At 35.0% G+C, this 25,012-nt stretch overlaps 1 protein-coding gene across 6 annotated transcripts in view; it reads right to left on the bottom strand.

The window, feature by feature from the left end:
* Positions 1 to 1,218: 1,218 nt before the first annotated feature.
* The window catches only part of LOC109103929 (Wilms tumor protein homolog), a 28,256-nt gene continuing 4,462 nt past the window's right edge, over positions 1,219 to 25,012 (bottom strand). Inside the window, exons 3-11 of one of the 6 annotated variants that reach the window (XM_042715268.1) lie at positions 17,094 to 17,840; positions 14,298 to 14,420; positions 12,560 to 12,662; positions 9,232 to 9,315; positions 6,296 to 6,395; positions 4,851 to 4,998; positions 4,681 to 4,770; positions 3,463 to 3,546; positions 1,221 to 2,417 (exon numbers count right to left, since the gene is read on the bottom strand). In XM_042715268.1, coding sequence (XP_042571202.1) covers positions 2,296 to 2,417; positions 3,463 to 3,546; positions 4,681 to 4,770; positions 4,851 to 4,998; positions 6,296 to 6,395; positions 9,232 to 9,315; positions 12,560 to 12,662; positions 14,298 to 14,420; positions 17,094 to 17,490 — 1,251 coding nt within the window. In that variant the 5' untranslated portion in view covers positions 17,491 to 17,840 and the 3' untranslated portion in view covers positions 1,221 to 2,295. Of the gene's footprint in view, positions 2,418 to 3,453; positions 3,547 to 4,680; positions 4,771 to 4,850; positions 4,999 to 6,295; positions 6,396 to 9,231; positions 9,319 to 12,559; positions 12,663 to 14,297; positions 14,421 to 17,093; positions 17,841 to 25,012 lie in introns of all 6 variants that reach the window. The other 5 variants (XM_042715267.1, XM_042715266.1, XM_042715265.1 and 2 more) reach the window with 5 other exon arrangements.

Below are 25,012 nucleotides of genomic sequence, written 5' to 3' on the forward strand. Positions count from 1 at the left end.
GGGCCTGAGATGCCCCTAAAGCTTCAAGACTAAAGGCTGGAGTCAAACTTTTATCACAGACAAGAGAGTTCAGAGAGAGTGTGAGTTTCTTTCATCTCGTGGTATCAGAGCCAAAAAAACAGGCCACTGATTAGCCTGTTTTATTTTCTTTCTTTCTTTTGTACAGTCATCTTGAGAAAAAAATGAAGGCGCACATACAAAGAATGAGAAGCTGAGTTAAAAACAGGAATTTCAGGCTTTGTCTATCATTTGTTCTGCAACCGCTATCAAACACAAGACTGCAAGTCATTGCTCATTTCAAGCTGTTGCGGTGCTAATGCTTCATTCGCCGCCTTCTTTTGAAGATCTCCATTTCAAGACCAATGACTCTTTGGATTGAAGTGGCGAGTAGAAACGCACGCAGAGTCCATTCAAAGTGGACTGTGCCAAAGTTACACAAAGCAGCCACCTCGCCTTCAAAGGGCACTCGGACCAAATCTAGGACAGAGATTAAGCGCTGTCTCTGTGAGATATAGCGGGACTTTTCGGCTTGAGTAATAGGGTGGAGAATCTCGCTGATTTACGCCGCGCTGGGGGCCAAGCAAATTGTTTAAGATGGAAAAGGCTAGACAGCCACGACTTGAGCTCCAGATAAAGATAAAATATCAGCAGACAGCTGTACATTTACAAGGGTGTTTTAATATAGAGCATGTTTGTTTGAAGGGAGGCATCTGATTTCATATCTGAAGAGCTTACTTTTCTTTAAAGAAAAAAAATACAGCTAAATTAGAATATAAAATTAGCTGCATTAATGCATATTTATATAATAATTAAGGTTTCTGCAGGTTTTACAAAGTACAATTGAAGACCTTTTTAATACCAAGTAAAGACTGGAATGGAACTCGAAACGTTGATATGGTGAGCAAAAATAATCAGTATTTTTGTCTCATTTTCCATTGCAAACATCTAAAGATCCCTATATCAAGCTACATTTACTTGAGAAGCTAAATTAAAGTCTTGTTTTAATGAGAAATTGATCACAATGATTAAAACCCGAACTATCTATCAATTGATTTAGACAAATCTACATATTTAAAATGGAAAACAAGTTTGAATTCCCTATTGACAGACGTTTGTTCTTGTTTTAAGCATAAGCTCACTTAAATTTATTAAAAAGTCTCAGAAAACAAGACTTCATATGTTCAATTTGCATCTCAAGTACATTTATCTTGACTTAAGAATGTTTAGATATTCATTTTGGTAAACAAAACAAAAATCCTGATGATGGTATTTATTTTGTGCAGTGCATTCAAAATTAAATGCAATGCAATGACTTTATGAATTTAAGAATTTCAGACCTTTTTAGACCTTAATTTGTGGAAAGGTGAATTAAGACTTTTTAAGACCCCCATTAACCTTGAATACAGTCCATAATTAAAAATCACACTAAATGAGACAATAATTATCAAGTGACAACTGAGAACAAAAATGTTCTCCATTTAAAAAGAATTAAATTGAACCTTTAAAATTAAGCTTCACATTTCATCAAGTTAATGCCGAGAGTTTAATAAAAAAATTAAAAAAGAGTCAATAACAGATATATATGACAAACATACAAATAAAGGTCATTTAAAAAAAATAATAATAATTCCATCCAAATATGGTTCACATTTCTTAACGTTAGTTATAAGAGTCACATTTCCCATGAACAGAATTTTACCTGTTAGATTTATATTTTTTGGTGTTGGCTGAGGATTGAAACTAATATTTACAACTTGACCACAACCGCTCAGCCACATAACCAGTGTGACCTACTCATAAATTAACTGGTCAAAGAGAGTGGATTTTTACAAACAGCATGGACGAGCACTTCAGTGGAGAGAGTTTCACAATTCCAGATAAAAAAACATGCCGAGGACGGATAGTTTTGATGAGTTTCACAAGGAGGAAAAAAAAAAGTTATTTTTTAATTTACAACAAACATAATAAATTACTCTAAAAACGACATCATTAACTGTTAGTTACATAATATTTCACATCCCAAATCTCAAAATCTTATTAAAGACATAAGGTTTCCTCACTGGAACCATACTTTTATATTCAAGCCACTGTAATGGTGTATTTGGGGCCTGTTGCGAGCTGCCTCTAGGGGGCGCTGCACATGCGATAAAGATAGCGGTGTCTTCTCTTGCCAGTTTCCCATATCAACAACCCAAACTATTACAAAGGAAAACAGACTATTGCTTTTCCTTAAACAAGCTGCAGTTAATGCTTTGGGATGGGGCCGCACCACCCCCCTTGCCAATGGGACGTGGCTCAGATGGCCAGCTGTAGCTTCGTCAGATTCCTCTGGTGCATGTTGTGGTGCCTGACAAGCTCATCTGACCTGGCGAACTTCTTCTGGCAGTTTGGCCATCTGCAGTTGAAGGGCTTCTCACCTGAGAGAGATAAAGAGGATATAGACATTAGGATGGAATCAAAGGTAAAAGTAGAAGATCAATAAGAAATATCAACATTATTAAATAATACTGAGGTCACCTAAGACTAGTGGTTCTCAACTGGTGGGTCGTAACCCAGAAAACTGATAAATGCAAATAATAAATAAAATTAACAATATAACTGAGTATAGGATAACAAAAAATAATAATATAAAAAAATATATATTTAAATAATGTATCCAATTTGAAAGGGATTTTTTTTTTAAACTATTTATTTATTTATTTATTTATTTATTTATTTAAAGCTGTGCATTCAATCAGTCTTTATCAAAAACTCCTGTCACTTGGGTAGAAACTATTAAAATAAGATGTAATTAGATTTCAAATTCAATATTTTTAGTTTTGTTTTTTTTTTTTTTAATTTATTTATTTTTTTGGTTTTTAATTTTGTTTGTGATTGGGAGTTATTGGTTATTGATATTAATGATATTCAGTCTTATTTGTAGGACATTTTTATTGACTTTTGAATGGTAAGAACTTGTTTAATTTCTGCTTTAAATATCTACTATCATTCGACTAAAACAATAAAAAACATGCATTATGAATATTTCACTACTAATAATTATTACTATTATTTATGCAAAGCTTGCTTTGTGATCTATTATATTTGTATTTATCTCTTTGTTTTATTTATCGATTTTATACGTTTCATGATCTAAATGGTCAAAAAAAAAAAAATTATCTTTGTTTTCGACATTATGCATTTAATAGCTTAAATAGCTTTAATAGTTTTTCTCTAGTAGAGGGAAATGGATCCAATATTTAAGAATGGTAACAGATGGTTGAAAATTGTGAATATTAGTTAAAAAAAAAATTATCTGTAGTTGAGAACCACTGCAGTCAACTGATTTTTCAGTGTGCTCTTTCGAATACACACTGATAATATCAAGCTTAAAAAAAGTGACCTCTGAAAGTTCAATTATCCATCAAAGAGTGGAAAGGAGAGAATCATGAAAAAATGAAAAGGTTTACGCACTTGTTTTACCTGTATGTGTCCGGGTGTGGGTCTTAAGGTGGTCTGACCGTGAGAACTTTCTCTGACAGGTTTCGCACTGGAATGGCTTAACGCCTACACACACACAGGAACACACAAGTGTGGTCACACACACACACATACAGCACACACACAAGGAGAAGACGAGTACAGGCTACAGTACAGAGGCCATGCCAAAATGTGTCAGAGTGAAAAAAATGCTCTTATATTAAGTATGTGTGCAATACATCGGCAAACACTTGTGCTAAATGATTGAAGAAATCATAAAAGTGTTTTCACACACTTGGTACGAGAGTGAAAATGTAAACATTTAGGCGACTTTAAGTTTTTGTTTCAGATATGAAGAATTAGTATCATTCTACTTGCTCACTGTGGGTATGGGGATTGTGGGAAATCTGAATCAAGTCTTTGGGGCCCTTTTAAAAAATAAAGTACTCTTTACTTTTAAAATACTTTGTACTTTGAAAATAATATACTTTAAAATAATATGAATGTAATGTTTTTGGACACTTAACTGCATATTGTTGACAATTAAATGAAAAGTTTTATAGTTTATATTAAATGCACTTAAGTACATCTTAATATGCTATTTCATAATTGTCATTATTATCTTCTATTGTCTTTGAAATATTATTAAAGTGTACTGCCGAATGTACTGACAAGCAATTATGGTAAACTAAAATACGTTTTTGTAATTTTTATTGAAACTCCTATGTCATGTACTTAATTATAATTCCAATGATGAAGTTACAATTTAGTACATTTAAAATATATGAATTTTAAAGGTACACTGAATAACTTATAATCAAGTACTTTACGTGTGCTTTAGCATGTAAGTGTACTTCTTTACAGCATGACAAAATATTAAAATAAAGATTTTAAATGTACTTTAAAACATTTCATTTGACACTAGTTAGTTATTACACACTATTATTATTACAAAGTGAGCTTTTTAAAAGTGTACTTAAGCGTGCTTTGAATGTACATTTAAATGATCTTTTTTTCACTAATATTATATTTTCAGCAAGTACAGACTTGTTTTGTTTTTTTTTAATATATTTTTGAACATTTTAATACAATTAAGCACACTTCTTTTACAAAAGGGGGCTTAGATCTGAAAATCTCCCTCACCAAATAGTTTGATATGCTACCAAGCAAGTACTAGAGGAAAACAGGAAGAGTGAAAATATAAGAGGCAGAGGCGCAAACCTGTGTGTCTTCTCTGGTGTCTTTTTAGCTGGTCTGATCTGGAGAACCTGCGACCACAGTCTGTGAAGTCACACTGATAGGGTTTCTCCCCTATGAGTTTAATACAACCAAACATGTTAATGATAACCTTAGCATTTGTGCTGATGATATTTATTTGTGGGTTGTCTTACCTGTATGTTTACGGCTGTGCATCTGTAAGTGAGATAGTTTAAAGTATCTTTTGTTGCAGCCTGGGTAGGCGCACATGAATGGCCTTTTTTCGTTGGTTTCAGATGAACGCACAATGGCGGGTGTAATGCCCGGGACTCTCCGCACATCCTGTAAGAAAGTCAAAAACATTTAATTCATGCTACAACAAATGCTGCGCACAGAACAAGACATCCAAACCCAGCGCCCATGGGGAAAACTGCTAATGATTAGCATGTCCAATCAGCTCATTACTGCAGAATTAGCTGTGAAATGATCATTCAGATTTCCCTATGCTACTGATATGAGCTCTAACTGTGAACGGTTAGTCACGGACGTTAGGCAGACCCTATTTCACTGCTTCACTCCCCCCGTTCCTGCCGTTTCCCTCATTTGCCCACTCCTAAAGCCCATCTGCTCTTAATTAAGTAGCGCTTAGCATAACGGCATTTCCGTACGCTGGCATGGTAATGAATGAGTGTTAAGTGTTATTGATAAGTAAATTACTGGAACTGTTCTACGGCTGTAGTGCTAGACTTCTATATTGACCCCACGGGGATGATAACGCAGCAGGCTAGGCAATACACCTCAGCGCCTAGCATGCTACGTTTGATTTGTATGTGACAGTTAAATTCAGATTAGCTGTCTGCAACGATAAATTTCAACTAATGTTTTTTATGCATATCTATCTATCTATCTATCTATCTATCTATCTATCTATCTATCTATCTATCTATCTATCTATCTATCTATCTATCTATCTATCTATCTATCTATCTATCTATATATCTATCTATCTATCTATCTAAACACTGTAAGTTGCCCATCATGCATTTATATAATGAAGAGGGAAAGAATAAACAGAGAAGTGAAGAAAGGGATCCCATTCTGAGCGAGAGCAGCTCTGGAGTATCTCTTCTTTTACAGCTTTAAGGCCGCTGACAGACATTAATTAAGAGCTAATGATTTATATGGATACACAGCAGGCAACTGGAAACTGCAGCTTTACGGCTAATGGACTTTTTTAAGTGATTCCTCTTCGCTTTTCATCCTGAAATGCCTTTCAAATCTCTCAACTATTCTGGCAGGGGCCTGCTTCCTCTCGCATTGCGTTCTCATTGCGTCAGATGGTTTTCTTCAGCACCATCTTTTTAAATTACATTTCTCTTTTTTTATTAGTTATTTAAGGCACTGTATCACACTTCTAAATCTCTTTTGGGTTTATATCATTTTAGAATATACATCATTTTAGCAAGTTGTATAATCAAACTTTTGATTAAGGGTTGTGTATGAGGTGTGTGTAAGTGTCTGTGTGTCTTTGTATGCCGTGGCCTGACCTTGGCCCGATGTGAGCACATCCCAAGAGTACAAAGAATCTTAGTGTGTCCTGAGAGTGAACTCAAATGGGTCGTAAGCAAGAGGTACTGACCTGAAGGCCTCTGAAGACGCCGTGGGTGTGGATGCGGTACTGCGTGCTGCAGCTGTAAACCATGGGTGTGCTGGGGTCACTCTCATACCCTCCTGCGTGGCTGGTTGGGATTAAATGGGGGAATATTTTGTTAATGTGATCAGATGGAATAAAGCAGGCTTATTAAAAAAAAAACAAAAAAAAACACGGAAATACATTTTATTTTCTAGCTATAGGCATAAATCTTGTGATTTGTTTGTTTTTTATTCTTATTTCTTTATTTATTTTAGTTTAATGCTTAAAAGGAGAAAGAAATTGCCAATGGGGTTAAAAAAAAAAAGGTCTCAGTAACTTTTTTTCAGGAAAGATGCATTAAAAAGATCAAAATTTCCAGTAAATACATTTATTAAGATTTCTATTCATCAGAAAATCCTGAAAAAAATGTATCATGTTTCCACAAAAAGGTTGTTTATTCTTAACATCGATAAGAATAAGAAATGTTTCTTGAGCAGCATATCATAATAATAGAATAATTTCTGAAGGGAAAAAAATGATGCTAAAAAATTTAGCTTTGCCATCACAAAAATAAATTGCATTTTTAAAAATATATTAAACAGAGAACAGTCATTTTAAATTGTAATAATATTTCAAAATATTAACATTTTTACAGTTTTTATTTTTTCATCAAATAAATGCAGCCATGGTGAGCATAAGAGACATCTTTCAAAGACATTAAAAGCGAACACAACTTTTTAACAAGTCATTGTATCAGATATTTTTTTTACTAAATAGAGACAAAAATACTGATTAACAAATTATTAGCTTTTTTTTATATAATGTTCAACAATTAACAATTGCTCAACAATTGTTCCACGATAAAGCAACTGTTCACAAAATGTAATTCTAACTCATAACTTTCTCATTTATGCACAACGGCAGATACAGTCCTTCCTAAATCTCCCCATGCATTATTTCACATAGTTTGGATGACATATAGAGGGCATTGCTAGCCATAAAATACACAGAGTCATGTCTTTGTAACTCATCTTGACATTGGGGCAAATTGCTCCCCGTTTCAAAGAGCAATATTTTTGCCCTAAACATTTGAGGTAGGGCCAGTCAGAGAGATGAATGGGGAATGTATGGTCTTGCTCACTGTTGAACTTCTGCCTGAACCTCAGTGGTATGGCTTTTTACATCACGCTGTAAATACATGTTTCTCAAGACAATTCTACACCATGTTTCTCCGCTTTGGAGAAAAGACCACACATTATGGAAACTGTTTTTCGTTACTGTGCAGATCTTTCCCTTGCTCAAACCAAATTTCACGAATTAAGCTTCATGAGGTATAAAGTTCTCTTTGTCTGTATGCAAGACCAGCCAGACAGAAAAGACAGTCCAAAACAGTATCCTGCAGTAAATCTTCTCACAGTTCATTCATTCACCCAAGCCAAACCACCTTGGGCTTACGACACGCATGGGATCTGGAGGTATGCGAAGAGCTATAGATAGTTGGATGTATATAGGAATGATTAAGTTTGGCTTGAGGAGCCACAGCAACGCTTCCATGGCAGCCCCCTTGAGATCGATCAGCGTGTCTGAATTTTCCTCAACTGAAACCAGCCCTGTCCCTCTCATTTATCAGCATATGAATCATTCGGTCACCCAGGGCTCCTCTGATTCTTTCAGAGAGGCTGGGGAGAGGTCACAGCCTCCTCCCCGCCTGGCCAAACGTGATTGCGGATTCTCGCTCGGGTCCCAGGGGGAGTAAAGACTGTCCCATTGTGCACTGATGCACTTCCATCTCCCCCTGCGCGGCTCCCTTCCTCCCGGCGGGTCGGCGCTCGGCCCGGTCAAGGCTGAGGTGCCACTGGCAGAAATATATGGCAGGATATCATTCTCTAGCCAGACAAAACAGAGGCTAATTCTGCATGTGCACACTCAACACTCTGGCACAAACAGAAAGATGAGAAGAAAGTTGCAGAGAAGAGGTCATGGTCATGTGAAACTGATTCGCTAAAAAGAACCGGCTCACAAGAGTAATTTGTTTGGGAATCAGCCAAAACTGCTATAGCTTTCTGATTCACTAAGAATCCCAACTCATAAGAATCATTTGTTCGGGAATCAGACGAAACTGGTTGCGCTGTAATTAATTCACTACAAAAAACTGACTCATTCACAAGAGATAATTGTTCAGAATCAGACTACTCTGATGAGGTTTTCATTTCATTTAAAAGAAGTTGTTTATAAGAGTAACTGTAATCTGATTTAAAAGAATCGTGCTGTCTGTTGATTCAGTTGAATAAGGCAAGAAACACATTAACCTTATGGTATTCTGCAAGAATGGAGGAAGAATGTGCGTGACAACAGTTAATAGTTCCGAACGTCACTCGGTTAAGCTATTTGAAAAAATAAAATAGAACTGGTTCTTAACAAGAAAGAACCGCTTCTTAATTTTGACACCTACAGTTTCGTTTAACCAATAGCATACATTTAGAATTAGTGTTAAAGAAACCTTTCAGTAATTTTGCAATTCTTTTTGGTGGTGCTAGAGGCGCAAAAATTACACATTTCACCTTAAAGAAACGTTTAAATTTAAAATAAAAATACATTTTATTTTGTCATCCAACTTTTAATTAAAGTATAACATTTTTATCCTCTCTCTCTCTCTCTTTTCTGGCTAGTATTGTACTATCTGAAATGAATTTGCATGGCAATGCACCATAAAAGAAACAGAACCCAAACCATTATGGTTAGCACACATAATCCAACTTGAATTCAGACTTATTATCAGGCCCTCACAATAATTTAAATTCCCATTTTATGTTCCCAATCTAAGTACCAGCTTAAATGAAGCATATTATAAGTCCTCCTCTTTTCTTAGCTGAAACAAATATGTGCTTATTCAAATCACAGAAGAATTTCCTACGTGACAGAAGAGGGTCACATCGACCTACCTCTTTATAGTGGACGCCAGAGAGTTGACAGGATTCCACGCCATGCATTCCAACTGTGACGCTGCCATTTGATATAAATTATCGCTGCTAGGATTGAAAACAACAGAAATACTATTGAAGAACATATGCATATACAGTATTTTCCTGTACTACAAGCACTCTTAATATTAAAAAACAGCAACCACTGTCAGATGTAAAGAATGTATGAATGAAAAATTGCTTTTTTGACAAAGGCATCCTGGGTAACAGCGAATGAATGTGTCATATGTGCACAAAAAAAGGAGGTTACCCACACCACCGGGGTGATCAGTTAATCAGGTCATCCCTCTGACCAAAAACCTGCCATACTTTATTAAAAGCCTGTCCATAGGACCATTAGTTACCCTGCCAGGTGCTCACCCAAACACATAGTTTGGATTTATCTACAGCAACTCTGACATCATAGTGTTTCATCATAGACAGGCCACAGTGTACAGCGGTATGAACTGGTACCTGGTACCGCGCTTGCTTCACTGCCGAAGAAACATAACAGTATTTCAGCATCAAGAAAGTAAATACTGTCTGAAGGAACTAATCTGACACGTTTGTGTTAGAAATGTTTCAGGACAATTCCAAAAATGATAACTTAGTTTAGTTGTGAGCGACAGTATAAATTAAATTTTAATGATTTGTCATAAAGGTATATTCTTGCACAAGTTAAACTCAATCAACAGTATTTGTGGCATAATGTTGGTTAGCAAAAAAAAAAAAAAAAATTGACTTCCTTTTCTTTAAAAAAATAAATAAATAAATAAAGCTGGGTTATATTGAGGCACTTACAATGAAAGCGAATGGACCTGATTCATAAATGTTAAAATATTTAAAATGTATAGTCACAAGACTTACAATAAACAATAAACGATATTCATTAACATGATTTTATTGTGCAGAAGTTGCTTACTAATCTTTACGGTGTAAAGTTATATCCAATTTTACAATTTTTTGCCATAACTATGTAACACCTAAAACCTTGAAATGATGGTAAAAATTATTATTTATAAAGCTCTGCATCTCAAATAATAATGCATAGGTTTTAACAGAAGAATTAATATCAGTGGTTTTATAAAATGAACCTGTAAGATTCCTTTAAACAGGATAAAATACATGATGCTAAAATACTCATTTTTTCAGCCACAAGATGTACAGTAAACTATGTTTTAACATGATTTTAGTAAGCAATATGCAAAAATTGCATACTAATCATTTCTTTGTAAAGATATATCCAGTTTTATGATGTAATGTAATGCCTAAAACCATTAAAAAAAAAAAGAAAAAAAGATTTACACAGCTTTGATTTACACAGCTCAAATAATACACGGGTTTTAACAGAAGATTTAATGTCAGTGCTTATATAAAATGAACTTTGAATTCATGGAAAAGATCTAATAGTTTGGTCATAGATCTAATATATGGTCTGGTAAGCTCCCCCGTTCAACTTTGCTCTGTGAACATGGTCTGGGTCTTTGTTTTTCAGTTTTGACGCACCAGACACAGATGGAAGCAGGAAGTCTGTAGATTGTGAATAGTTTACATTTTCATACACTCCATCTGCTTTTGAGATTAACAACAACCTAATTTTACTTTGAAAATCTGGACATGTTTTTATTCCAGCCACCTTGTGCTACCTAAAAACTGCTTTAACCAGAGGCCTGTGTAAATACAGGGCTGTAGGTACCAGGCATTTGATTTGAAAAGCAGCACAGCTTTCTGATTTGAGGATTCACAGCCGCCTCACTGCGGCCCGATAGGAGACTGTTTATTACAGCGCAGAGAAACGGGAACTGGAAAATGCAGTACGACCTGAGTCAAAGTCCTCTTATCATCCCAATTCTGTTATTTTGAATCTTTATGTTCCCTCTGTGCTGGAAAAACAACATGGCGAAAGCATCCGAGGAATGTGAGATCATTGTGGGGCTGTAGTACTCGCACTGTTAGCTGAAGTTGCGAAGGGAATTCCACTGAGAACAGTTAACCACTTATCAGAATGAAAGAATTCAGAGCTGGTCTGAAAGTGCAAACGGGAGGTGGATTAAACCATTTATCTTGGCGTAGTACACAATGCTGTTCAGCACTTGACCTTTATTAAGCACATTTGACAGAACCCAGCTTTTAATTGGCAATATGCTGTTAAATGAAATTATACCAATTTGCACTTTAAACCCCTGACACTAGTGTTTTATACTGATTAAATCAAATTTAGGATTTTTTGAGTGCTTAATTTCCTCCTTTTTTTCCCAGAATTTTTTTTTATATATATAATGGCATTATAGATTACATCGCTGTTCAAAAATTTGGGGTCTGTAAAAAAATTGTTTATTTATTTTTTTATTTTTTTAAAGAGATTAATACTTTCATTCAACAAGGGTGCATTAAATTGATCAAAAGTGACAGTAAAGACATTTATTATGTTACAAAATATTTCTTTTGAGCTTTCTGTTCATCAAAGAATCTGGAAAAAAAAAACATTTTTAACATTGATAATAATAATAAAATATTACAATGATTTCTGAAGGATCATGTGACACTGAAGACTGGAGCAATGATGCTGAAAATTCAGCTTTGCATCACAGGAATATATTAAATTTTGAAATATATTAAAATAGAAAAAAGTTATTTTCATTTTAATAATATTTCACAATATTATTGTCTTTACTGTATCTTTCATAAAATAAATGCAGTCTCTACTCTTTAAAAATAATTTTAAAAATCTTACCGACCCTAAAGTTTTGAATGGTAGTGCGTATTTTTAAGGCATTTTTTTGTTCTTTAAAAAAAATTCCCCACAGAAACTTCATTCTAACATCCTCCTTTTCCTTCTCTTGTTACCTAACTTCCCCACTTCCTCTATGTACTTAGTGGCAACATGACTTTTTGGAGCCGCCATAACAGATTCTGATGTGTCTTTGATTGTTGCACAGGCCTGGTTACTGAACAGAACTGGATTTGAACTTCCGCACCCCGTGTGTCCTAACAACTATCAGTTGTACAGTCTGTAGCCTGTCTGGACAATTTTTACTATTTTTTTTTTTTTAAGAATTTGGTGGCCATGTGCATGACTCTTCTTTCATATTGCTCATTTCTCATTTCATATCTCATTTCCTTCATATCTTTTAGGATACATATTATTTTTCATGAAATCCGTTTTTCTGTTAAGGAAGCATTTAAGAAACATTTGAAGTGGCAATGATCTATATGTCTCGTAGAGAGAAAGTGAGGAGTCAAACATGTAAGGAACATGTTTCCGAAGGCTTTGAGATGTTATTTGTGACAGATAGGACTGGAGCCGTACCTGTTGTATGGGTTCCTCAGGAGCAGAGCCTGACTTCCTGTACAGCTGTCAGAGGGAGTGTGGCAGCCGTATACTGGAGGAGGGACAGGATACTGCTGGTCACCTGAAAGACAACAAATATAAATGAAAAGCCTTTGACAACGTTTATTTCTGGCATTGATTTGATTCCAAGATCTTATACCAAGGCATCTACAACATCTTTGTATTGGCCAAAAATTAGATTTAGTATTTATATTAAGCTTATTTATTATATATTGTTTATATTAATATTATTATTATTAACGATATTGATATATTTTATATAAATATATTTATATGAATATAAAAGAAACTAAAATAAGTATTGCTATTTTTTATTATTATTAATAATTAATTACTAAATAAACTAACTAACTAAATTTAGTTACTAATCAAATTAATTTTATTATTATTTTTAATAAACAAATGTTTTTATATTATAGACATTAACTCACACATTATATAAATACTGTAAAAAAAACTGAATTAAAAATGTAAAAAATAAATGTTAGTATTTATTTTCATTTTTATCTTGTGTATTTTTGCTTATCTTTTGTGTATTATTTAATGTCTTTTTGGATTTAATATCTATCTTTTTGGATTTCAGTATCTATATTAACTATATAAATATTGTAGAAAATAATTATAAAATATTATAAAAAGAAAAAGATAAATATACATTTTTAATATTTATATTTTGTGGGGGTTTTTTTGTATTTTATATATATATATATATATATATATATATATATATATATATTTGTTCTTGTCAATGTTTTATGTTTTCTTCTAAGTTGTGCACAACTCTGGACCAGTTTATATGTTTTAAATAAATTAATTATTTTAAAATAAACATGACTTGATACAGTACTTATGCAAGAGATAAAGAAAAATACACTTTTTTTCCCTTAAGAAATGTTCTAATATTTCACCTCTTTCACTCCTTGGATAACCACATTGTGTGATTGTGTTTTAATAAATTTTGTTTTTAATAATTCTCTGCAGAGTTTAATGAATGAGAATTAACATTTGTGCACTCTGTTTGTCTTGAGTCCCTGATGGAAAATATCCATGCCTAGATGCTCAGAGTATCATAACTTTGCTGTTCCAGCAAAACGCATGATCGAGCATGTGTGGCGTAGTCCGTCTTACAAAGGGAATATGAGCATGAGGGAGGGTTATGGAGACGCAACCGAGTACACTTAGCAGTTATGAAAACAACAGACTGACTTTCTTTAAAGCCATAAAGCACGTAGACCTCTCGCTCTCCGTTTCAAAGTGCAAATGAGGAATCGCTGCTTTGGCTCATCCGGTCCCCTTATTGTGAATGCGTCTCATGGTAGTTCTAAACATTCCGAAAGGCATCTCACATTGCCGCGTCTTCTGGTCACAAGCATGGAGACCTCAGAGAGAATTTACTGCAGCACCATGAACACCAAATCGTCCAGTTAGCTGTTTGCTGATGTTCAACATTATGACGTACATAAGAGCAGAGAGGACTATGGGGAGGAAAAAAGTTTAGGCTGATTTACTGTTCAGCAATGGGACGTTTTGTGCAACTTGCCCCCTGAATGACATTACAGAGATCTCTCTGTAAGTTCAAAGAGCAAGGGCAAGATCTCAAACACGCCGAAAGTGTTTGCAGATTAGAATCTCTTCCAATATGTGCTTTTATAAAAACATTCTAAAATGTAATTTAGTGCATGGTGTGTTTGTTTACCCATGTTGCTTTGCTGCGTGATGGGGTCCTCGTGCTTGAAGGAATGGTTGGGAAACTGCGAGGTGTGGTGGGAAGGCGTGTGTCCGTAGTTCGTGGCTCCATCAAAAGAAACTGTGCCGTAACCTGGGACAGATAATATAAATGAAGTCAGAAATATTGTAAATATAAAAACTTTTATATATTTTAAATATATAAATAATAACAACATATTTTAAAATGCATTATTTTTATATAATAGTGAAAATATATATTTTGCACACAGATCTTATATGTTTTTGAAATTTTTGAATTGTATTATTATTCCGTAAATGTCAAATATTTTCTTTTGAGATGGAAATATAAATGAAGTTAGAAATATTTATATTTTAAATATAGGTTTTGTACTATTTATTGCCTAATTATTCAGTAAACTTTTGTTGTTCTGTTATTAAACAAACACACAGCAACTCTCCGTATAATAGGAATATTCATTCTTGGATGCTAATCAGCCCTCCGTTTCCCAGCGGGGGTGAGCGGACAAGCTGTGTGAGGAAAACAAACTCTGGCAGGACGGTGTAGCCGAGAGCCGACACCAGGTTTAGGGGGTGAATCATGCCTCGGTGTAACCCCAGGTCAGACGTAACATCGTAAATCATGGTCTCCCACCACCACCTTCATTAATTACAAGCCAACCACTTTCACCTCAGACAGAGAAAAACTCATTAAAGATGACCATTTCTCTTCCACCCTTCCAGGACTCAGCAAGAGTTTGAACCTGGGAGTCAGTGAAGAGCTGGTCACTGGCTGGACGTGTGACCTGATATTGTGAAGAGTGGCAGTACCCACAATTAATTCTAAATTTAGATTTGCAAAATGCAGATCTAAATGAGTATCAGATGTCTTAGGGAGTGATGGTGGGTTTAAATATTTTTTAAAAAAATGTCTCTTACGTATGGGTTAACTCAGACAATATCTCATGTATGATGTTATTTATTATTATTGATTATCTTATTTTATTACTATCGACAGAGGAGTGCTAAAAGTTACAACATTTTAAGAAATAATAATAATAAAATTATACAAAAAAATATGAATACCAAATAGCAAGTATAGGAGTGGATTAAAAACTTGGATTAAATTGTTAGAAGGACTGCAAAATATGTAGTAATTTTGTAAGGTGTTTATTGATAAATAAAAGCAGAAAAAATATCTATAATCATAGAATGCACAGAAAATGTCAAATATGAATTTTATTGAATCAATGCAGGTTTATCGTCTGAAGGAATAAAAAAATTATTTTACTTTTCTTGTCATAATATCTTGCAGTCAAATACAATTTTAAAACATATTTTGGAAGAATGTGCAATATCATTTGGCATTTGAAGTTTGCAGTACTTCTCTAATTTAGTCTTTTTTAAATCTGTTAATTACTTCAATACAGTCTCCAACAATATGATCACTGAAAGACGTATTCAAATAGGCATTTAGTCATCTTTATGTATAAATAAAACCATAAGTACAATAATATTAGAAGTTTTTTCCTCTTTGTTTTTAAAAGATGCAGTTTGGCATTATAAATAGGAAGAAAAACAATTTTTCCTGTCTGACTGCAAAATTTGTATTATCTCACAAGTTGAAAACCCCAAGCCAGCAACCTGAAGTCACAGTGACACAATAATGAGTCACATGCATTAAACGCCTGTGTGATGAGATGTTTGCAACATCTCTGTAAAATATCTGGGAAATGTTTTTCCAAAGACAGGAGCACTGAGATACATAATTACTCAAGGCAGATAAATATGTGCGAGGTGATGACCCTGGTGATGGATAAATCACAGAATACATTTACTCATTACTGTTAAAACAAGTTCATACAAGCAAAATACACAATCTACACTCTTCAAAAGTTGTCCAATAAAATACTCACACTCACATTAAAAAGTTTGAATATTAGAAGATGATAAACTGACTCTAATAAACTGACTTAACTGAGAGATTAAAATAATGACAACCTTTTGAAAGTCTTATTTGTTAATACAAATTTATTTTAGTTAATAAAAATTTGTTTTTGTTTAAATGTGTAATTAATTTAATTAAAATTAATTATAATAACATTTATTATGAATAATTCAAAATAAACCAAAAATAAAAAGTCTTTGTGTAATCAATATTTCTGAACACTGTTGTCCTACTTTGATATTTTATCTAATTTATTAACCGTGACTTTTATGCCAATAGCTGACTTATTTAAATGGTCCAGTTTCAGCATATTATGACATTTAACTAAAAATAAAGAGCAGAAATCTTAAAATGTTTAGATTTTTCAAAAAGTGCAACATAAAAGCTAAAGCTTTAATAAGCTTGAATTAAATGTATTAAACAGATGAAATCTAAACTGAATGACTGGAATAAAATTGAAATTAAAATTATCTGTAAATTTATAGGCCTCATAAACTCTTAAAAAGAAATGTTTCAAGAAGATGTTATTCGCAGATATTTCAATATAAGAACCATTCTGGGTTCCACAAAAAACCTTTCAGTACACAGTTCTTACAAGAACAGTTTTTCTTAATGTGAAATTGTGAATTATATTTTAATAATCTTTTTTTTTTTTTCCACTATAAAGAACCTTATGTTGAATGAAAAGCTCCAATAAAGAACCTTTTATTTTTTTTAAATGTCATGCTTTTTGCATTAATAAATATATTACAATTTATTCTTATTGATAAACGATGGCTTATATTTTTCAAACATTTCAAAGCAATGTCACAAAGAAGCAAGAACAGAATAACAGTGATATTTCCAGCAGTTTCTCACCCTGATTCCTGGAGCTGGGCTGGCTGTCCATGCAGTTGGAGAGGTAAGGACCATTGCTGAACATCCTGGGTTGGCTGGGTGGAGGCTGGCTGGGTGTAGGGGCCCCGAAGGCTCCATACCTGCAGGCCCCAGTGCCAGTGAACTGTCCGGAGAAGTGCACGGTGAAGGCGCTCAACCCACAGTGAGGGTCTTCATGGGGGTCGGCCGTACCCCAACTGGGCTCCTGCTTGATAAAGGAGTGCTGGGCCAGCGAGCTGTAGGGAGCGCCAGTGTGAAAGTCCAGCATCGGAGCCCACTGTGGGGTGCTGCTCACGGGCAGGGCGCAGTTACCGTTCCCCCCGGGCAGCGGGGGCACGGGAGGGAGAAGAGTGTTGAGGTCACGTACATCAGAACCCATTTTTGGCTACTTACAAAACAGGCCCCAGCTGAGAGACGTTTGAGTTCGGTGCTAAAATCCAAAGTCAAGGTGTCATTGCGGAGTCAAGATGGGTCACGGCCAGAAAAAAAGTGTTACGGCTTTTCGTTTTTTTTTTTTTTTTAACCAGAATAGTCCATGTAACAATGGGAGAAAGCAAACAGGGGCTTGGTTGGGAGGTCCCAGCAGGGGTGAGTTCTCGCAGGCTCTGTGAATGGAGTGAGGAGAGAAGAAGAGATGTTCCTCCTTTCTTGCGTGTCTGTATTCTTTGGAGGCCCAGGAGCTCACGTACAGCCACTCTGAGGAGTCGGGAGGAGGAGGAGGAGCCACGGCTAGTGAGGATGAGGAAAGATGAGCGTTACACTTCATTCATTTACTTTTCCCTGTACAATACTCCTCCCTGTATACTCATACAGCATGCTGGGAGTCTCAATAAACTGTGTGTTTGTGGGAGTTGGGTGGATGGATAACAGTGATTCAGAGACTGGCTTTTTATGAGCTTTGAAACACATTTTAGCAGACACTGTAATAGTGTTAATAAATGCACTTGGCTTGCGTGTAGGCTACAGTATGCAGATTTGAAGGACTGTATGTGAGGTGGCTCTTTAAGAGGTGGAAATAAATTTAAATTCCGTTTTAAATTGGAATTTAATATTTTAATTGGTTTGTGGAAGGACAGGCTGTTATTTGTAATTGTTCTAATCCTATGCTTCGGTTAAATAATCTTTAATTTAGTTTCCACGCTATATTTTGAGGCGCGTGACCTTGCATCTTAATGACCGCGCGCAAGTTCGCGCTTTATCATTAACGTCGATCAAACTTAATGTTCTCTCTCTCTCTGTCTCTCTCTCTCTCTCTCCCAGATGGCATAATATACATGAAACAAATGCGGCTGCCCTTTTATAATTTAGGGCATTTTATTAAACTGTTTAAGAGCATTATGTCCGTAAGAAATCCATGCCAATGAAGACGAAATTATATATTGTCTAAGTGTAACAAAATCTTTAAGATTTGTTACAAAATATTTAAAAGAACGGAAACTGATAATTATTAAACGGTGTTATTGTTTGTCTTTTATTTTTTTTTTTTTTTTTTTTTTTTTTTTTTTTAATTTATTTTTTATTGTATTATTTTCATAAAATAGATCACTGACCTCGCTACTTCTTTTCAAAACTTTTAAACGAGGAGGATAATATAATAAATGCCCAATCAATTATTGGTATTTAATATGTTTAAAAAATACCCAAGAGTCCGTGTCAGCCCTTTTTCCTCCCAAAATAAAAATAGGGTTGATGACAATTTTATGCAATGTGTCTTAATTTTAAAATGGACATAAGGTTTAATATGCAGCAATGAAAATAAACTGTACAGACGATAGGCCTAGTTATTTCTCTTTTTTTTAAATAAAAAAGTTATTTAATTATTAGTAGTATTTAATAGTGTTTTTATTATTTTAACTTATTCTTTGATTTATTTATTAAGTTCCATTTTTCATAATTTTTCTCATTACCTAATATTTATGAAAAGCGATGCATAATTAAATGAAACTACTTGCTTAATGATGATTCAACTCGCTCGTTTTTTAAAATTAATTGATAATAATTGTAAAAAAAACACCTTGAGGATCCATGTCAACTGTGTTTAAGTGCAGGGCGATTTTTGTTTAAATAAAAGTTTCTTATCATTATCTAATGTGAGAAAATCTGCAGGTGCTCACGTTCACCTAAACTTCTTCACTGTTAAACAATTTAACAGTCAAATACAAACGGAATGAGTGGGCCTAACGTTCTTTTTATTACAAAAAAAAAAAAAAAAGTGACCTTAGATTTTCACATTTTAAATTTAAGCCGTCGGTCGTTATGCAAAGCAATCCAGGGATTTATCGAATCAGAAAGAAATTCCACGCAGGCAACGTCAGTTAAAGCGCATGCACAAATGAAAACGGTTTTGTCTTACAATTGGCGACCATTAAGTACAGGACGATGAAAGGCCGATGAAAAATACGAGTCGTTGCGATGAAGACATGAGGAGGGAAGAGTCAATTATAACACTGCGCAATCTGCAGTGAGGAAGAGAGGACTTACACACCCCTACACACACTCCCTCAGCAAGGGCTGAGTTCCTGCTTAACCTCTGACTCACTGTCTGGAAGAGAGGAATATTACTGGAGTCCAGCCTGAGATGGACCTCATCTGGAAGTCCTCATGCCTTCAGGTTGGAGATGTGAAAACAAACGAATCCTGTATTATATTGTTAGCACTTAGTCAATTTTTAGCTTTAAGGGCCCATGGACATTCATAACCATTTTAGTCCCACAGAGGTTTGAAAAAATATGGTGTGACACAACACACGCCGACATCCAGACGGTTTTATGGACCAAGATGAAACAATGTAATGATGTATTAATAGAAGTATGGATAATTATTGTAAAATACTGGCAATCAGAGTACATTTATCTGTAGCTAGAAGAAGTTGGGGTGATAATCAAATAGGTGGACGAAGTACATAAATAAATTAAAGTACAGACCTTAATATTAATTATTAGCCTACTCCTGTAAAGGTAGGCTATACGTAGTTTTAAGTGGGCTACAAGTAAAAAAGTTTAATTTTATTGTACTTAAATATCAATAGTAAATGTACTAGTAGGCTACAGAGCGATGGCCCATCATTTATTATTAGCCCTATTATTTATTTATTTATTTTGCAGTTTTATAGCTCTGTCCTGAACAAAATACATATTTGGAGATACACAGACAAAATAAAGCTTATGGAGGTTTGAGCACTTACTTTTCGCGCCATCAGTTCAATAGGCTACTAAATAAACTCGATCCCTGATAATAAAATTTCTGTCGGTTTCTGTCGCATTTTGAGTCGGACAGCAGCAGTTCGTTGAGTTGAGTTCTGACTCGAGAACAGCTACGATCGAAGCAGCCTCCATTTCGGGAATGAATCATTAATTCTATTGAACATGTTCATAGAAAAGAGTCGTCTCAAAAATGATTCGCTCAGGTTTCGGTTAATGAATAGCGCAGGTTTCTTCAGTTTGAAATAGAGATACCAAATAATGAAACTTGTTTTTGAATAGAAAATAAATATAAAATACATTTCGATTGAAAAATACCCTAAATTGTTTATTCTGCCTATCAGTGACTCTGTTTTTTACTTTACAGACATATTTGATTTCTTGAGGAAAATGTTGGCTGGTTTATTTTATCACAGGGGGCAGCTGTTAGCGTCCTTGAAACTTTCTTTTGTTTTGATGTGTGAAACCTTTAAAGGTTATTTATTTTTTTCTGTTTCTAGTCTCTGTTTTGCTTTCATAGCAACAGTTGCACACTAACATTACCAGACAACACTATATTGCAAATCTAAGAGGTTACTGTTGCTATAAACTTTACACTGTGAGGAACAGAATAAAAAAAAGTCAATAGGCATTTAGTCTATCACAACTTCATAACAATCCCTTCCTCACTCAAGTCTCCCCCCATTTTGTTCATCAAAAATGTCTTTAAATGTGTCAGAGATGGTGACATTCAGTCACTGCGACCTCAGAAGTTTTCAAGCGGTCACAAGAACTGCTAGATTTGCATCATATTACACTGCCACTTGTGTTCAAGAAGGCCATTTCTTAACCAATTAACCGAAATCCGTCTTTATTTGTCAAACGTTTAGCCCTCAGTGTATAGCCGGAAGCGTTGGCCAAGGAGCAGGACGTGGCTAAGCAGAGGCAGTTCTTATTAAATTGATGAGCTGAGATCTGCTCCTACTTCACCATCTGGAATTGTAGTCTGGGGTTCTGCTGAAAGCTGCTGACCCAGGATTCAACTCTTCAACTCAGGGAAGAGGAGAGCGAGGAAAAGAAAAAGTCTGTCATGTCAGCAGAAGTCACTGTGTCAAAGTCCTTTATCTTGTCATCAAGCTGAAGAGCTTTGGAATAACGGCTTGGATTAAACTAGCACTTTGGCAGCACCAAGAAGAAGAGATCCAAAGTAAAGGGTAGATGGAAGTTACCAATCTAGTCCCATGTACTCATCATTTCTAATAAGTTGTGATCATTTGTGTTGTTTTTTACTTTGTTACTGTACTTTAAAGGGATAGTTCACCCATATATATATATATATATATATATATATATATATATATATATATATATATATATATATATATATATATATATAATTTTATATTTTTCATTTCATAAAAAGTCTAACACATTGTCATTCATTATTTTGAAGTAAAGCAACTGAGGCCATGTGGGAACGCTATAGCAATTTCATTTGTGAGTGAATTATTCTTTCGAACTGATTCTGTTGAATCAGTTCACAATAATCGATTCATGCTTGAATTGGGCTGATATGGTTCTCGAGACAGCAACTCACTGATTCAATGACCAGTTATCATCTCAACCAAATTGTTTGTGTCCGATTCAAAATCAGCCAAGAACCTACAAACGCCATATTCAATGTGTTCAGGACACCTTGTTATTTTTAGAAATATAAATACTTTACGATTTGTGTGCATCGTCCTGCACTGTTCGAATGCCTGTAGATTGTGTTCTTGACACTAACATGTTGCTGAAACTGAAATGGTTAAAGAATACCTGTGACACACAAGCTAGATGAAAAATGTAATAATGTTTGGCTTCAGTTAGGCGGAATACAGCTCTGAGAAAATAATGAGTTTTAGTTAGCACTAGGTCTCACCTCCTCTTCTTTGCTGAACTCCCTTGTTCACACACACAACACTCACTCTTTGCAATATCTGCTGAGAAAAAAGACCATACTGTAGGTTTTTCTGGGCTCCCCGGAGGGGTCGGAGAAATTCTGTAGATGTCTAATGCCGCATTTCTGAAACAACAGCAGAGAAAAAGAATGGCTCCCCTGGCCATTCAAATGCATTTTTCCACTTAACAAACAACAAATTATCTTAAAATAAAACCTAGCCGACTTTTACCCAAGTGCTCCACAGGCTCAAGAAAAACACAGCGGTCCAAGTGACCCTGAAAATATTTTGTTTTTCCAAAGCTTGCTATTGCATCAAAGAGATCTGACTTCAAGGTAGAACCTCTACCGACTTCATTTGTACAGCAGACTAATTGATAGCCCCAGATGATTTCCACTCATTTGATGAATCTCTCTTGGAGTCCTCAGAGAGCATTTAAAGGAAATGAGAAATGTTACTGCTCACCCATGACAAAGGACACCAAAGTTTGAGTCTGCTTGTGGAGTCTTGAGCTAACAGATTCCACTTGAAGTGGCGATTTATTGTAAACATGAGAAGACTTGTGATTAAAGTCATAAGTAATAAAACGGACAGGTCCGAAGACCATGGACGACAAATGTAACGGATGTCAACGCTGACAGAGAACACACTATCTTTGTCAAATAAATAAAAGCTCTGTTAGCCACAGATGTGTGGTGAAATGAATCATCGTCCTTCTTATCAGCAAGGGGCTTTGGCAAAATGCTACGTTACATCTCTGGACATGAATTTTCCGTTGTCTGCTTCAAAACAATGCCTCACTGTTCATGTTCCGATTGTTCTCACACTCACAAACATGCAGGTTCTACACGATTGGTCAGAGTTTCTGATGTTTGAAATTCCTTTTGATACACAAAGTGTGTCCTAGACGGACAGGGAGGATGGTAAAGTGACTGATATTGAGGGTGAAAATTAAGAGCGTTTTTGTTTGGCGGCTAAAAATAAGGCCCCAGTCACTCCCATAGCTTTTATCTGCTGATACGGGGGTCCGTTCACAACAGTGCAGTTGGCTTACCCAAACGCCACATGCAAAGTACCAGAAACACTGCTGCACAGGTGGCTCAGGGAGGTTCAGTACTGCTCTTTTTATAGCAGATTATCACAGAAAATACAGTTTTAATGCAAGTACGCAGGGCCAGGCAGTGAATATTAAAACAGACTGCTTCAAAAGTATGGCCACAAGATATTATGCTTTAATATAAGACTAGACCAGAAAAAGCACCATTTACATTAAATCACACTGAATTCACATAATCATCCACAAGCACTACCACCTGAAAAAAGTACTTCAGACCTATTTAGAATTCAAAAACTAAACAAGTTTGTACAGATTTATTCATGTTAAAGCTTTCACAACAATATGAGCGTCACATGTATACTTTCAAACCCTCAGAAATAGTGTACTGTATATATATATAATATATATATATGTATATATATATATATATATATATATATATATATATATATATATATATATATATATATATATATAGGGGAAATCATAACTTTTAATATGGTGGCTATAGTCCCACCTTACAGGTCAAAAACCAGTCAACTGAAAAAAAATGGTGTGGGATTTAGAAGTAGGATTTGTAACAATTTTCACTCAGGAATTGCATGTAAAATTCACAATTACAATTTCATAATCGCAAACAAACAGCAAGTAACATTGAATTACACAGAGTGTTTTTTTTTTTTGTTTTTTTTACAGTATGCACATTTGCTCGACCAGCATGAAATATGTAGTTTTCTATGAGCTTATGAAGTGCAATATATGATTCTATGATTGTCAGATTTTAATTCCTTAATTGAAATGTTATTGAAATTTAATTTTGACAGTGTTACATAGATTTTGGCCTTTTTCACACTCAAGTAGATAGAAACTGTACATGCGTGACTGGAAATAGTGGTAAGATGGCCAGAACTGAAGGACGAGTCCAAATCATTTTCTGTGCTAATTTACATACTGTACATTGACAAGTGGACTTGAACTAAAGTTATAGACTCTGAGACAGTGCCAGTTTAGCTTTTTTTTTTTTTTCCCTGGTTCCTTTCAAAGGAATTGTCAAGCGATTCCACATATAATGAAACAAAATCCTAGTACTTCAAAATTAATCTTGTTAAAACTCTTAATTTTAAGCATAGTTTGCATTTTCAGGGTAAAATTAGCTCTGGAACTTGGCCTTGCTGGTGCTACACACAGCATAAGGCGTTAGGAGATGCTGTTAAAATAACGTGCAGGTGGTTGTGGATTTGTGGTGAACTGCTGATAAGGCAAAGTCTGAGAATCGTCTGAGATCCGCTGAGGTATTTAAAACACTGGCTTGCCTTCAAAAAGTCCGAACGCAGAGAAATTCAGCATTTAAACGGACGCGGGAAAGCATCCAACGTTACCTAAACAGAAAGAGGGTATCAGCCGGAGTGGTGCCGCCAGCTGCAAGGCCATTAATTCATTCAATTTGGTATGCTCACACTGAAACAACCTTGAACATGTGAAAAGAGAAAAGAAAAACATCAAACATTTGATTTAATTAGAACTCTTCGGGGTTTTAACAAATGCAAGAACCCTCTGACTTACATGTCATCCTGTCAAAGCACCGTTATATATTGCTCTTATACATTATGTGCTATACATACTATTGTTCTAAATGCAGGGTGATCGTTTTGGATGGGAGACATCGTGAAGTCTTTTGCTCTACAAATAGCACACAATGGAACACTTATGAAGAAAGGGCTCCTC

Source organism: Cyprinus carpio, chromosome A25 (assembly GCF_018340385.1).
Source record: "Cyprinus carpio isolate SPL01 chromosome A25, ASM1834038v1, whole genome shotgun sequence".
NCBI lineage: Eukaryota > Metazoa > Chordata > Actinopteri > Cypriniformes > Cyprinidae > Cyprinus > Cyprinus carpio.